Source organism: Ctenocephalides felis, unplaced genomic scaffold (assembly GCF_003426905.1).
Source record: "Ctenocephalides felis isolate EL2017-DRISC unplaced genomic scaffold, ASM342690v1 CF-g0.4_SCAFFOLD_03571, whole genome shotgun sequence".
In the NCBI taxonomy this organism is placed as follows: Eukaryota; Metazoa; Arthropoda; class Insecta; order Siphonaptera; family Pulicidae; genus Ctenocephalides; species Ctenocephalides felis.
In genome coordinates, this window is record NW_020539725.1 from 19,708,173 (window position 1) to 19,724,740 (window position 16,568).

At 27.7% G+C, this 16,568-nt stretch overlaps 1 protein-coding gene and 1 pseudogene across 2 annotated transcripts; one reads left to right on the forward strand and one right to left on the reverse strand.

The window, feature by feature from the left end:
• Positions 1–3,485: 3,485 nt before the first annotated feature.
• LOC113385484 lies at positions 3,486–5,606 on the forward strand (annotated as a pseudogene).
• A 660-nt stretch (positions 5,607–6,266) lies between these two features.
• Positions 6,267–14,675, reverse strand: LOC113385478 (6-phosphofructo-2-kinase/fructose-2,6-bisphosphatase 2-like). 2 transcript variants are annotated; one of them, XM_026623331.1, is made up of 10 exons: positions 14,562–14,675; positions 9,565–9,690; positions 8,999–9,159; positions 8,502–8,636; positions 8,343–8,434; positions 8,107–8,272; positions 7,926–8,036; positions 7,293–7,400; positions 6,542–6,776; positions 6,267–6,441 (listed from the first exon to the last, which is right to left on the reverse strand). In XM_026623331.1, exons 1-10 carry the CDS (start codon positions 14,620–14,622, stop codon positions 6,302–6,304), a joined length of 1,335 nt encoding a protein of 444 aa, XP_026479116.1. In that variant the 5' UTR covers positions 14,623–14,675; the 3' UTR covers positions 6,267–6,301. The 2 variants fall into 2 exon arrangements, with proteins under 2 accessions (XP_026479116.1, XP_026479117.1); XM_026623332.1 differs by lacking the exon at positions 14,562–14,675 and adding an exon at positions 10,047–10,225.
• Positions 14,676–16,568: the final 1,893 nt, after the last annotated feature.

The window sequence follows — 16,568 nt, forward strand, 5'->3', positions numbered from 1 at the left end:
TGTACAGAAAGAAACAGGTTTGTTAGTATGGTCATATGAATCAACAAGGTAAATGATTTTTAACTTCCCGTAGGGTAAGTTATAGTAATCGCAAAAAATCGAATGAAAATGTTTATATATCTTTACGTTTCAGAGGTTTCTGAACATTTTGGCATACCTTAGAAAAAATGGATGTATGTGTGTGTGTGTGTTTGTGTGTGTATGTATGTATGTATGTATGTATTTATGTATGTATGTAGTATGTGCGTGTGTGTATGTATGTGTAAGGATACAAATTTTCGTCGACGATTCGGGAACACGGATCAACCGATTTGAATAATTCAAAAAACATTCGATTCGTATTAATAAGAGACGTGCTGATTAGTTTTTGGCGAAGCAGGTCTAGCCGTTCCAAAGATACGGGCAAAAAGTGCCGAAAACGGTACTCAGTTTTTAAGAGAACGGAGCGTCCGATTTGAATAATTCAAAAAACATTTTACTTGTATTGACAAGATAAAGAATTGATCAAATTTTCATGAAGGCAGTCTAACGGTTTCGGAGATCTGATGAAAAAAGTAAAAAAAATGCCATTTGGCGGTCAAAATGATCATTAGACATATGCACATCAAATTATCAAATATTTTATAGAGATTTTAACAATAAGTATAAATTTTTTTTACATCCTATGGGTTCCGTACCAATGTTTACGCGTTAGACGGCGACGCGGCGCTTACGGGCTTTGATATTTCGTCTTTATCCAGTTAAAGCAGTACGATTGCTCTGAAAAAAGTTTAGATCTTCCAAAATATGTCAAAATAAAATAAAACATTTTTTTTTTTTTAAAAAAAATAAAAAAAAATTTTTTTTTCAAAAAAAAGTAATTTTTGTCCAATATAGTTTTTCTCTCAAAAATCTTATTTTTTCAAAGTAAATTTTTTTCAAAAATCTTAAATCGTTTTTAAAAAAAAATTTTGGTACGGGAAGTTCCAGCAATTTGCCTTAAGGCACGATGCCTTAATTGCCTTAAGACAGAATTCCACTTACAGCTAGTATTTATATTTTTTTAGGGAGAGCAACTTAATTTTGAGAAATAATTTTTATCTCCCGATGATAAGTATACGATATTGAATCGGTTGCGGTTTTAAATAATAGTTTGTAAGTTTAAACCTTACAACCTTCGATGAATAGACCCATGAAATATAGAGTATTGCTTCATATCTTTAAACAGATAAAATTTATACTTGTTGCATGTCTATCATATTTACTAATAAACATATCCATATATTTACTTTAAAACGTAAGAAGGCCATGCAATTTGTGTTTAATTTTAAATATGTTATCCATTATCAGTTTGAAATATGAATTACCTCAAGAAAGGGATATGATATACCCCAAAATGTAGCAGCATCTTTTGTGCAAGTATTTGCGCTAACAACAATTTTTATAAACATCGAGTAAATTTTAAAAATTAAATAAATTATTAATAAGAAATTATTCATGGCTTCAGTATGGAGATATATAATTACATTTAAATATTTATTATTTACATTTATATACTTATTTATAAGCATATTTATATCTTTTTAAAATTAGTTTATTTATTAAATTTATAAGTTAACAATATTTTAAATATATAAGTTAATTACTTATATATTTTAAAATAATTAATTACTTATATGGAAAGAATCGGAAAATTTCAACCAGAAAAAGCAATTTATTTTATGAGATTAAAAAATACCAGCAACTGTCTGAAATTGTGAAATGATATAAATAGTACAAATATATTATTCAAATAATAACTTTTAACGCTATTCTTATAATTATAGGTTTCTCCTGAAATCATAATGGATACAAATACTTTATTTGGTACATTTTAGTTTTGTGATAACGTACTTATAATTTAATCGATTTATGTTGAGTGAAAGCAATTATGAATAATAAATAACGCAAAAAAACAGTCGAACATAGGAAACTTTGAGTCCTTTTTCCAGACTATATTTTATTCATTTTATTGACATTTGAACTTTAATACAAAACGCAATATCTATAAGACCATGTATGACGAGTTTTCTGAATATCGATCGTTTTTTTCTACAATATGTAATTTAAGATTTAACCATACACTCCGTTTCACCAGAGTGGAATTCGGATCAATACCGATCCCAATTGCTATTGCTTGGGTGGAGCGACTAGGGCGGATGCTGAGCACACGCCATTATGGAGTGCAAACAATCGGAAAAGGCAGACAAGAACTATGGAGGCAGATTGTAAGGAAAAAAATTCTATGGAAAAGATGCGTCATTCGTTCTCGATGAGATCATTTCAATACGGTTCGATTGTGATTGGTCGTCGTGTGGGTATGATTGCTTTGATTGTTTCCAGTGAATAATTACAGTGCAAATAATAAAACAAATGAATAATCTGGCGTGTAATAGTTTCTATTTTTCGAAGTTACTATGTGTTTTCGAGGTTTTATAATTAATTATTTCTATAGACAAGACAGATACTACAGCTGTTCAAAGAATAAGACTGTATCGCCAGCGAAAAAGCAAAAAAAAAAACAAGCAGTCAATGAATATATGTTAATTTTAATTACATGAAGTTCTTCAAACACAATTACATGATAAGTGAATTTTCTTTAGGCGTTGTGCAACATAAAAATTACAGCTGTCCACTGTGTGAACCAATATTATACAATGTATTAATCAGCAATTACTTCATTTCTCTAATGAATTTTCAAGTTTTAATTGCCCTAAATACTAGTTACAATGACAAACCGATCATGTTATATTTGGAGTATGATTTGAATTTCATTATTGTTTTCAAATATTATAATATTTTTAATGCTATTATAAATATATAATATAGAATTTATTGTTATATAAATATGTATGGCATTATAATAAATGTGTGCATCACCACTGTTACCATATGATAATACTTAATACATTTATTTTATTTTTAACTTAAATGCCACCTTGTACAATAGCAAAAAAGTTTTACTTCAATCGCGTGTGAACCTTACGCGCATTCTTGTGAATGGATAAAAGATTGGTGAATTCAGTATCTTTCGATTTTATCTGATTAAAAGTTGTATACGCAAAGCGTGTCTTTTCAAATCCAATACCTCTGTAGAGTTTTGTAAGAAATTACATAAGTTTGTCGTTAGCTTTCTGACATTATTCATTAATTTTTTGATGATTATATATGATTTCATTAATTTTAATGATTGAGAAAAAATCGCACGCAGTGTTAGCCATTTATGCTTTTTATCTATGGAGTTAACGTAATTTTCAATTTTAAGTAATGTTTAAATCTGTGTCATGTTTGGTATGACTGTGAATCTTATAACCAACGGCTTGTAACCAAGTTCACATGAGAGTGTACGAGAATTCGTTGACAGATTCAATCACAACGGGTTTTTGACTCTTAGCACTTCTTAGCGCCCCAAAGTGCCCCAAAGCGTCAAATTCTGTAGAAAAGTACATATTTGTGTCTTAATCAGTTTTTCATAGTTGAATATTAATATATTGTGCAAAACAATCACTTTATGTTAAGAATAATTTGCTTTTTCGGCTACAAGTAAGTTTTAACCGTTCCTCTTTGTTGACTTTTTAACAAATCAATCGAAATGTCAACGAAACGCAAACTATTGATTCCTAAAAAAGTAAGTGATATTGAAGAATTGTATTCACATATAGAAGACCCTGATGAGAAAGAATTTTTGTTGCATATGGGAGTCGATATGATGGAGCATGAGGCATTCAATAACCCGTAAGTGCTGTAAATTAATTTTCACACATTTTAACTAAAATATTTAGAATTAAAATTGTTTAACTTGTTTCTATATATTTCAGTGATTACAAATATAATTGTAAAGACTTTGAACTAGGAAATCCTTTAGGAAAAGGAAAATTTGGTAGGGTATATTTAGCTCGAGAAAAAAAGACAAAATATCTTGTCGCATTGAAAACCCTATTCAAATCAGAAATTAAAGCAGCAAAAGTTGAACGTCAGGTGCTTCGTGAAATTGAGATTCAAAGTAAATTGAAGTAAGTGTAAATTTAGTTATTATGGCAGAAACTATAATTTTGTGTAATAAAAGGTTTAATACAAAAATTATGTAAAAGCAACTCATATTTCATTATTTTACTTTTTAAGACTTTTGAGGTTTTGAAAATGGATATAAATAGGATCTTGATCAATGGCATTCATTGTTGTTTGCTTAATTCTTTTATTATTATTATTATTATTCTTTTTATTAAATAGATATGTTTTAAAGATTGATTTATGTGCATGAATCACTATTTATAACAATTTACATAGCTATATGTATGAGTGTATATATATATATATCCAAAATAACAAATGTTTTGTACAGACATCCAATATTCTGCGGCTTCTCACATGGTTTCATGATGAAAAGAGGATTTATTTAGCACTGGAATTAGCTGGTCAAGGTGAATTATATAGACATTTGAAGAACTCTCCCCATGGAAGATTCAACGAAATATTGTCTGCTAAATATACTTTCCAAGTGAGTTAAATGTAATTAGATGTGGAAACTGATTTGATCTTAACACCCCTTACAGTGAAAATTTTACAAATAGAATTTAATAGAAATTTTTAAAGCAATACTGGTTTTCTTATAGGTTGCAGATGCCCTTCATTACTGCCATTTAAATGATGTGATACATAGAGATATAAAGCCAGAAAATTTGCTTTTAACTTATGATGGTGATGTGAAACTTGCTGATTTTGGCTGGAGCTGCCATGCACCACGTAGCAAGTGAGTCTATTTAAAATTATTAGAATTCTTTTTATAATTCTTGTTTTGTAGAAATTAGATATTTACTGCATATAATAATTGTTAATTTATTCATATAATTGTTTTTTTCTATGCATTTAGATTTTATTATAAATGCGATTTTAGTATATTACCCATACTTTCAAAGCAAGAACATAAGTTCTAATATTTTCTTTTCAACAAAGCTCAGTTTGGTAAATGATTTAACACAAGAAGACTTTAATCATACTTCTAGTTCTAATTCATATTTTTATCAAATTTAAATTTAAATTATAACAATTAATAATATTATACTCACATGCTTTATGCTTATTTTGCAGGCGTACCACACTTTGTGGAACCTTGGATTATCTCCCCCTGAGATGGTGTACAACTGTGTCTACGATGAAAGTGTGGATGTTTGGTGTTTAGGAATTCTCTGCTATGAGTTTTTAGTTGGAAAACCGCCATTTGAAAGTGAAAATGCAAAACAAACTTATGAAAAGATTAAGAAGTCACCAGTGCAATTTCCCAGTTATTTATCAGCTGGATCGAAGGATTTAATTAGTAAACTGATCAGGCGGAGATCTGATAACAGAATAAGCTTACCTTTGGTGATGCAACACCCTTGGCTGGTAGAATTGTATGTAAGCAAAATAAGAAGATAAGTTTTCAGTTGACATTTCATCATGCTGTTTTGCATTGACTTTTTTTAACAATATTGTTACATTGTTTTATTTATTTTTATGCAAATATGTTTAACATTCAATTATATTAGGGTTTTTAAATGTGACGAGTTGAATTTTGTATAGCCAACCAAACAATTATTTTAATATAATATTATAACTTTGAAGCGTTTGAACATTTTTTAGATTCAATGTATAAGTAATTGTTTAATTTTTTATAGATTTTTTTTTTCTTATTAAGTATCATATTCATTGGCTATTTAAAATTAGTTACAGTTGCTAACCTTTTTCTTCATCTATTGGCAATATGATTGAAAGGTTTAATTAGATAACAATTATAGAAAAAATTAGAAATATGATATGATAATATTATGAATGAATTTTGAGAGCACTAGTTGAATCTTAATTTTAAGTAATGGTTTTGTAAGATATAAATTGGCTTAACTTTAAATAAATAATTTTTTACAAGGTTATTATCAAGAAATTTCATTTAAATAATATCATTCTGCCTACCACTTGTCTAGCTAAGGATCTTCACATACACTTTTTCTTGAACATTTGTACAATACACACACACACACAATTCACTTGTATTTCTAGGAAATATATGAAAAGCAATATCTACATTTTCAATATGTATTTTGTTAGAAAAAAATGCAACCATCTGATCTGTAAATAAATACATAAGAATATGAGAGACTGATAAAAATAGTTTTTAAACTTCTTCAAAGTAATATTTATTAATAAAATATATTAATAAGAATTATGTTAACAGTTATAATTCTATGGAATTTTATTATATGCAAAAAGGTTGTCATCTATTGTAGATGGAATGGAGGCATCTTAATTATCACAGCTTATTGGCAGGTTTAGGACGATGAGTATCAACAGCATCAATAGAGAAATTTATATACTCCATTCTGCATCCATATGCTACAGGTGTCAACTTTATTATTGTATGTAGAGGTACTTTCAGGTAAGGCAGTTCGTCTAAAAAATAATTAGCCCTGAGTATTTCAAAATACATAGGAATTTATATTACTGGATAGTAGCTGTCCATCTAAATGAAACAAACATAATTCTCATTCACCTGCAGATTTATCCAGAAAGTATGCCAACAGACATCTCAATACAGCCTGATGCGAAACTACTAATACATTCCCTTGACGTTCCAGTTCCATGATGACAGGTTCTAAGCGAGCAACCAAATCTTCATAACTTTCACCTCTTGGATAGCGGTAAGCAAATTTATTCGCATCTCTAGAAGCAAACTCTTCAGGATACTTAGCTTGAATTTCTGCATAGGTCATTTCTTCACATATACCCTGATGATCAAAATAATATTGAACTCTTTATTACATTCTCATAATAATAATTATTATTATTATTAAATGTATATTTAAACATGTTCTAAAACTAATAAAGAATAAGTTCAATGAAATCAATTCTTAACCCTTAAAGTGTTTGAAACTTTCAAAGTATTCAGAATATTGAAAAATATTGAGAAGTTGATAATCAACAAAATATATTTTATTGATTCAAAATGAGTTCTAATTCGGAATATCCAGAGGTTTGTACACTAAATTTTGTTTTGCTATATCATTTAACCAGAGATTTTTTTTACTGAAAAGTAATATCAATTTAAAGAACAAATAAATGGTAAAGAACACTAATTTGAACAAATTTGTGACTAAATTTCATATATATCTATAGTACTATTTTGATTGCACAGTGGCTAAAGCAAATATGAAGTGATTTACTTATTTGTTTTCCTCAAGAAACTTTTACTGCAAGCCAAAATTATAAATTTTAATAATAATAAAATAGATTTTTATGCTTACTGCATCAAGCTCATTTAACGCCTTCCATCGCTCTTGTGGTGCTGGAACGCTACTGACAGTTTGAATTGTACGTTTCATCCATGATGTCCAAACACGTAAACCGTCTATCTAAAAACAATAAATATTAATATATAAATTATTCTGAAATATATATTCTGAAAACTTCATCAAACTAATAATTTAAACATTTCAACAAAAATTAGTCATTCAGTAAAATATTTCTAGTGATTGAAGGATTCATATCAATCATAGACTACTATATTAATATAATTTAATAATTTAATATATATTATTATATTAATATTTAATATATTAATATAATATTAACCTTCATTCATATTGAATAACTGGAGCTAATATAATATATGCAGTTAAATTTGCTTTAAAATATAAATGTAAAAGTAGATCTAAATACGTTTTTTTTTAAAGGATAAGGAATAAAAACTTATTAGATATTATATTTAATCATTATACCATAGTTAATTATCAACATTGATTTCAATCTGGTGTCCTTTGTTATTTTTATTGTTAAAAGGTATGATAAGTACAAAATAACAAATCTGTAATCTCTATAAGGTTTTCAACCTCACTATATTTAATTTTTAAATTAATTTTAATATAATTATCACTTACATTTTGTTCGGTAATGTAAGCACCCAATGCCGCAGCATACTTTTCGCCTCTTTCACTTAAATCAGAATCTCCTCCAATACGTCCTTGCAAATTTTGTTTACTTTCTCCATGCTAAAAAGGCACACATAATGTATGTTAAAATCTATTTCTGATTATATTATGTTATTCATAATATATTTACTCTTGTCAAATATATAGTCCTTGGAGTGATATGTATATTCATCAAATAATAAACAATTCTAGATTGAATGTGCCCTTCATGTTTATGAACTATTACTTTTTCTCCTGTATTATATATTTTCATGAATGATAAATGCCCTTCTGTAGTTTCATCTAAAATGTCATATCTGTAAAATATATCATATATTATCAGAAGCCTGTTTGATAATTTAATTTTTCCTTAATTAAATTATTTACCTTTCTTTATAATGCTCAATTCTCTTCATGAAGTCCTCTAGAGCTGATTCTGTGTTCATGTTTATGTAATCGGGGCTGCTAACTTTAACTTCCTGCAGTTCATAATTTATTTTATCTTCCATTTATATTTGCATTATATACTTGATACATTTATCTTACCATTACATTCTGCTCTACTATTTGAGGATCATCACAAAGTGACTCTACAAAGAACAACTTAAATTTCATTTTTCTCACAACAATATCATATATCATCTCTCTTCTATCTATAGTGGAATTCGTAGCATCAAAGACCTGTAATAGATAAAATATTATAAAAGATTTCCATTTTCATCAACAAATTATCAAAGTACATGTTTGCTTTGATCATTCAGTTAAGTTTTAATTCCTCTACACAAAATTGTTTGCAAAAATTTATATAATTACAAATTTTGGTGTGATTTATAGTTTATATAATAAAAAATAAATGGATATATTATTTCCATTACCTTACATTCTCTGTATGATAATTCAAAACAGAAAAGAAAACTACTAACTACACTATATTCTAGTATATTACTATTACGCTCAATCATTAATTATTTTATTAATTTATTATGAATTACAAATATTTAAATCAATAGTTATATAGAACAATGTAACAAAAAAATACTCACTGCTACTTCCCCACCATTATCAAGCCAGTTGCAAGCATCTTTTAAAGCATCTTCAGCACATTTTGCTCGAATTGCCATGGCTTGTTCATTGTCTTGTCGGAAAAAATCATGACTTTTATATTCACTTGTAGCATGTCTTCTATATTCACCGAGATTGAAAACTAAACATGATAAAATAGTATTATGAAAAGAAATATCAGAATGTCAAAGATATAAAGTATGTTTAACATGTTTGGAGAGAGTAAAAGTTTCAGCAAGGTAGAAAAATTTACAGTCATTTTATTTTTAAATTGGTTGTGATATCTGAGACTTGATTGAACACCATTTGTAAGAGTAGTCAGCCTACCTAAACAATATGAGAATGTAATGTTTGCTTAATATATTCTCATTATATTGGAAGTTTGAATATCATATTTTAATCTTCATGTACGATGAATGCAATAGCATTCACATCATTCTGCATCGCAATGAAAATGAATGTTATACCATATTAAGGTTTAAGCATCATTACTTTCACCATTGTATAGTGATTATTACAGATCCGTGTTTAATACAAATTGTATTACCTTTTGTGTTAATGCCTATCCAGTTTAAGTATCTTGAAAGTTTTTTTGCTATATAAGTTTTTCCTCTTGCAGGCAATCCAACCATTGCAATAACATGCGGACTGTTGACATAATTCACTCTTTCTCCTGAAAGGAAAAACAAAGAAAATGTGAATGCAAGTTAAATTCACCAGTAGTAACCAAAAGTAATTATATTATTAACTTTGGCTATGATTAACCATTTTTAATGAATTTATTATGGTAAATAAATGTCACTTGTCAACTGTGGTAAACATGAATGAATGTTTTTAACTAAGGGTTAAATTAATCCCTGATGTAAAATTCAAGTTAGTGCTGATAATGAAATTAAACTATATTGTCATAAAACGAAAACTAGTAAAAATAGCTAAATATATGTAAAATAACCGACATATTTGTAAAATGCTATGTGTTATTATTGAGTTCAGTTCAAACAAATTATTAGAGCATGTAATTCAATTTACCTATCACAACAATTGGAAATTGAAACAAAGACTTTCGGCTATTAAACATGATTATTAATTCATAAAAACTATTAAAATGGAATGTTTAAACTAATATAATTTTACTGATTTCATTAACTATTCAGCACTTATTAAAATATTTTTATAAACTAACATTTTGACCTTGACGTTTTTACTACGAATAGAGGACGACATTTTGCCACATGGCTAGATAAGGTTAACTTCTAAATAGGTCAACTTTTATCTTGTTAACTGTCAAAAAATTAAAGTGTTTATAGAAATATAAAACAGCAAATAGTTTTATATTAAAAATGCATTATAATGTTGCAGTGTTACAAGTGAGTTATGAAAGAAAATATTAGTTTTTTTTATATAATTTGTAAGTGAACAAGTTGAGTTACTGTTGTAGTTATTGACAGTTGTTATAAATTCAAGTGATGCCTGTAAACAATACTTTAAAATCAATATGAACAATTGATATATTTGTTGTTTAAATATGAGTTGAATCTAAATTTAATTATCGAACATTTGTATTTCATTATTATATCCTGAATTAGTTGATTTAATGTTAATATTAGTATAAGTCGTCCAGTTAGTCAAAAATAATATGCTATTACTGTGAAATTACTTATAAATAATTTGTTTTTGAATGATAACTTAGATTAGATTTTAGTTTTTAATTCTTATTCAGTCTGTTTAAACAAATCTTTCAGCTTATCGTCTTCATTTTGATGATGACTGTTATGACATATCAAGCTTGTAAAATGGCTTCATCAATAGGGAAAAAAGTAACATCCAGAATGTTTCCAGCACCACCGATTTGATAAGCTTCTGCAAAAAGCTGTGCCATGTAATTTAATTGATATAACAGCACTGGTGAAATCGCTTGCATTATTGAACCAAAGGATACCAAAGGTTAGTACGCAATGAGAAATTTGATATTTGAACAAATGATGATAATGTTGAAGAGTTTCAAGTATAGACGTCTTGTATATAGATATATATCTGTAACGATCAAGATGCTCTTGTGATTGAGAGGTTGATTATTTTCTTTATATTATTATAAAACTGTGATAACTATATTTTGCAATTATCTACATGATCTTGTAATTATATATTACGATCAAACAACTCTTTTGGTTGAGAGGTTGATTATTATCCCTTTATTCTTATAAAACTGTTATAAATGTACTGTACTTTGGGGTTTTAAACGAGCTTTAATGGTAGTCTAAATTTTTAAAAACTTGTGTTACTTCTTTTGTATAAGGCATTATATTGTAACAATTTTATTTGGTCCAGTTTACATGAATGTTGAGCCAAGTCGTTTGAGGTAGAGAACATTTGCAAAAATTTTATTATCCCGATAATTCTGCATATTTCAGCATAAGAATAATCATGTGTTGAGTTGGATTATATATGTAATTATATTGAATAATACAAGTGCTACATCTACAACAAAAATACACAATGTATGTTCTCATTCAGCCTTTCTTCTTCTGTTTAGTCTCAGAATTATTCTCTGATTTTACTATTATGAGATGAGGTTGTTGTTTTGATGTTGAATATTTCTAAGCCAAAATGTTATTCAAACATTGCAAAGAGTTTTAAGAATATGCACATTGAATATCATTTCTTTCTATGATATTATATAAACACACTTATTCAATAATGTTATTTTCCTCTTGCATTTTAAAACAGTACAATATCTTACATCAATCATAGTACTTTTTACATTTACCAGTTTTTTGAAATACCCTGTTTTAAAATATACTACATTTTTTCTGTTTTATCTGCTTTGTCTGTTATGAGTATGTTTGAAAGATTGATCATTATAATTATAATGTTAAATATTATATAAAATAATGATTATTTTTTAATAAAGGCGAAAACTGTTTTCGAATATTTTATCACCATTTTAAAAGTTGTTAAATCTAAATCTTACTTATAATTAAATAAGTCAATTATTTATTTAATGCAAGTTGCGATTTCTAGTCTAGAATATCCCCGGCGAACTGCCATTTACAACTATTATTCACATATTTTACCATCGTAATATATTCAGTACTATGCATTATATTAATGATATTCAATGGAGCAAAATATAAAAAATAGGTTTTCAATTTAAAATTCACAATTTTAACGAAAAATAAATCTAATTATGTATCAGTTATGTATAAGTACAGTGCCTTATTGTTAGTGTTCAAATAGCACTACTTTTTTGTAAAATATAATATATGAAAATATTACTTTACAACATTATTCTTGTAATTCATTATCTAAGAAATCTATGTGAATAAAATATTAAAGAATCGTGTTATTTTTAGGTTTTTATTTTTTACTGATTTTTTTTATTATATAACTATCAAGTATTTTACCATTTTATAATACTGATTAAATTAACTTTTGAGCTTGCTAACAATGGGTACTTTTTTTTCAAAGAAGGGTTTTTTAACGTCGACTAATTTCGAAAATTTTAAATTCGTTGAGGAATTGTGTCATTGTTTTTGATTGCGGTTAAAAAAATGTTATTCACGATTACAGTTCCAATATTTAAATGTACAAAAATAACTCAAACTAGTGGTGTATGGCATCGTGCCTTAAGACAAATTGCTTGAACTTCCCGTACCTTAACGAAATGTTCGAGGAATATTAAATGTTTTCAAACAGATTATTATAAATATTGTAACATTGTCTAATATTTATAGAAATTACATAAACTGAATTGCAAAGTTGAAATTATTTGTTTAAAGTAAGTTAGAGCAGTATTAAAATAAAATCTGAATTATTTTCGATATACAAAAAAAAATTCTTGAAAAAAAATTTTTTTTTTTGAAAAAAAAAATTAGAAATAAAAATTTTTTTCCTCCAAAAGCAATTATTTTGTTGAAACTTGCAGCAAGTTCTTTAAATAATTCAAATGGGATGCTTATATTTCTAAAAAAAACGACATTTTTTGTACATTTAGCTCTGTACCTTCGAAATGGCTGGACCACTTCTCCAAATCATTACAAATTGAATGTTTTTTAGTTCATTAAAATCGGATGCTCCGTTCTCTCAAAAACTCGATTTCTATTTTCTGCACTCTTTTCTCTTTATCTCCGTAACGGCTGGACCCGCATTTACCAAAAACTAATCAATAGGAGTTGAATCATTCAAATCGGTTGATCCGTCCACTCGAAAACGTGGACGAAAAAATGCGGACATAAAACACACTCACACACATACACACATCACTTTTTTCTGGGGTATGCCAAAGTGTTCAGAAACCTTCAGAAATGCAAAAAATTTTATTTTCGATTTACGGCCCATTACTATAACTACTCTACGGGAAGTTAATTAACTCAAATTAATCAATTAATTTAATTTCAATTAAGCATTAGGCAAATTTAGCATTTGATCAGGTGCCAAAATATATCTACTGCTGTGGCATTGTGCTCTTTAGAATTAGGTTGAGGCATATTATAATATTTTATGTAAAAATAAATAAATATATGTATATATATATATATGTATATATATATATATATATATATATATATATATGTTTAATTTGAGTTTAATAATCGGGCGTAACATCAATAAAAATAGTATGAGTTTTTTTTTAAAAATTTATTTATTTAAAATCCATACGTTTCGGCTAGCATCTTAGCCATCATTCAGTGGTAATCAAGTTAAAATTTTGTATCCTAATATAGCATATGAAACCATTATTAATCCATGGTATGAGTATGTGCACATTGATAAGATATATATTTTTTAACACAAACATCACAAATGGTAAAACACACTAATAATCATGATAACTTAACAAGTTGTCGAAACTATGTATTTACTCTTTGGAGTTTAGGATAGATGGAGAAGGATATTTTCTATCCTAAACTCCAAAGAGTAAATACATAGTTTCGACAACTTGTTAAGTTATCATGATTATTAGTGTGTTTTACCATTTGTGATGTTTGTGTTAAAAAATATATATCTTATCAATGTGCACATACTCATACCATGGATTAATAATGGTTTCATATGCTATATTAGGATACAAAATTTTAACTTGATTACCACTGAATGATGGCTAAGATGCTAGCCGAAACGTATGGATTTTAAATAAATAAATTTTTTAAAAAAACTCATACTATTTTTATTGATGTTACGCCCGATTATTAAACTCAAATTAAACATATATATCAACATCAAATTCAAGACTATTCAAAAATATATATATATATATATATATATATATATATATAATTAAAAATGAATACGGCCACAAGACAAATAATAATCGGTTAGTTCATGATTGACTATTCAAAGTTCGTATATCACAGCACATCATAGCATTGAAATATCACATGATACTTTATTATTAGTTGGACATTACGGAAATCGTTACGTATAACATTTTTAATTTGTGATTACAAACCGGTTCGACTTATGTAATTACATCTCCGGAGTTGTGTTTTTTGCAATTCACTCAGGAGTAAGACGAGTTCAAAAATACATTTTTTATAGTCCTACCTCGAATGGGAAATGGTCTCGTCAATTTTGGTCCATCGGTTGATACGTTCACTGTTTTCATATCGATCGTCACATGACAACGTCTGTAACGATTTTGTAGTTGTTCGGCTCTGTTTCGTTTTCACAAAACACGATATGACAAGCGAAATTTAACGATGCGCGATTATTTAGGAATCATAATGTAAGAACATTTTAGTTTAATGCTTGGCACACGTCTATGTTTATCTGTTGATCTCCGCACTCATATATATACAAACTAAACTCTATTACTAATCAGCTGAGTTGAAATAAATACCTTGCATTCTTTCAGGCGATTCTCTAAAGGTTTTAATTCAATTATACGTGATTTCACAATATTATTAAGAAAATTTAAATTGCAAATTTGATTATCTATTATTGCTTTAATTTCAACATTTGCGGATTGTCATTATATCGTTTTGTTATAGGTGATAAATACTGAGATTATCTCTGAGATAAGAACGTCGCGTACACGGGTTAAGTGCTTTTGAAAGCATAAATTAATCTAATTAATTAAATTTAATCATAACATATTTGTATTATATATCTATATACATATATATATATATATATATATATATATGTTTAATTTGAGTTTAATATTCGGGCGTAACATCAATAAAAATATTTATTAAACTCAATATAAAATCCATACGTTTCGGCTAGCATCTTAGCCATCATTCAGTGGTAATCAGATTAACTATAAAAATTGAAACTGAATAAATTATATGAAAGGAAATTTCATGGAAAAACAATAATAATAATAATAGTAATAAAACACTTACAATTTTGTATCCTAATATAGCATATGAAACCATTATTAATCCATGGTATGAGTATGTGCACATTGATATTGATCGCCCGAATATTAAACTCAAATTAAACATATATATCAACATCAAATTCAAGACTATTCAAATATATATATATATATATATATATATATATAATATAATATAATATATATATATATATATATATATATATATATATATATATATTAGGGTGGTCCTTAAAATGGTCATTTTCGAATTTCCTTGCTCCCAGGGGCTCAAATGGTTTCAAATTGATAAAAAACAATTCTCTGAAAGTTTTAGCTCTTAATATTAACGTTTAGATAGAGCGCAATTCAATCAAAGTTTGTATGGAAAGAGCACGGAGAAAATTTTGAAAATTTAAAAAAAATATGTTAGGTATAACTTAGCGACAAATGAATGAGTTTTGTTCATTCATTTGTTTGCTAAATTACATCTAAAAAACATTTTTAAAATTTTTGAAAATTTTTCCATTCTATTTCCATACAAAACTTTGATTGAATTGCGCTCTATCTAAACGTTAATATTAAGAGCTAAAACTTTCAGAGAATTGTTTTTTATCTATTTGAAACCATTTGAGCCCCTGGGAGCAAGGAAATTCAAAAATGACCATTTTAAGGACCACCCTAATATATATATATATAACGATAGGGAATCGAGAATTTCATTACATGGATCGTTTCAAGTATTTGGGAGGCATCCTGACCAGAGACGGATACTGCACGAGGGAGATCAGGGCAAGGACCGACGAGCAAACTGAGCCTCGACTTGCGAAAGAGACTAATAAATGTCTGGAGAATAGCTCTTTACGGATCAGAGACATGGATTCTAACAAAGGCCGACAAAAACTGTCTGAAGTGAGATGAAGAGAGTGGCGTTGGAGACGAATGGAGAAGATAAAGTGGACAGACAAGATAACAAATAAAGAAGTCCTCAGAAGAGTTGACGAAGAAAGGACTCTGCTAAACACGGTCCTGAAAAAAGAAAGCCTCCTGCACGACGTCGTCGATGGTGAAATAGGACTTAGAGGAATGGGAAGAAGAAGAATGCAGATGGTTGATGACTTACGCGAGAAGAGAAAATACAGGGAACTGAAAGTCGAAGCACATGACTAGGAAGCATAGAAGCAGAAGTTTGTCAAGGAAAATACTTTTAAAAATGTATCAAAAAAGAG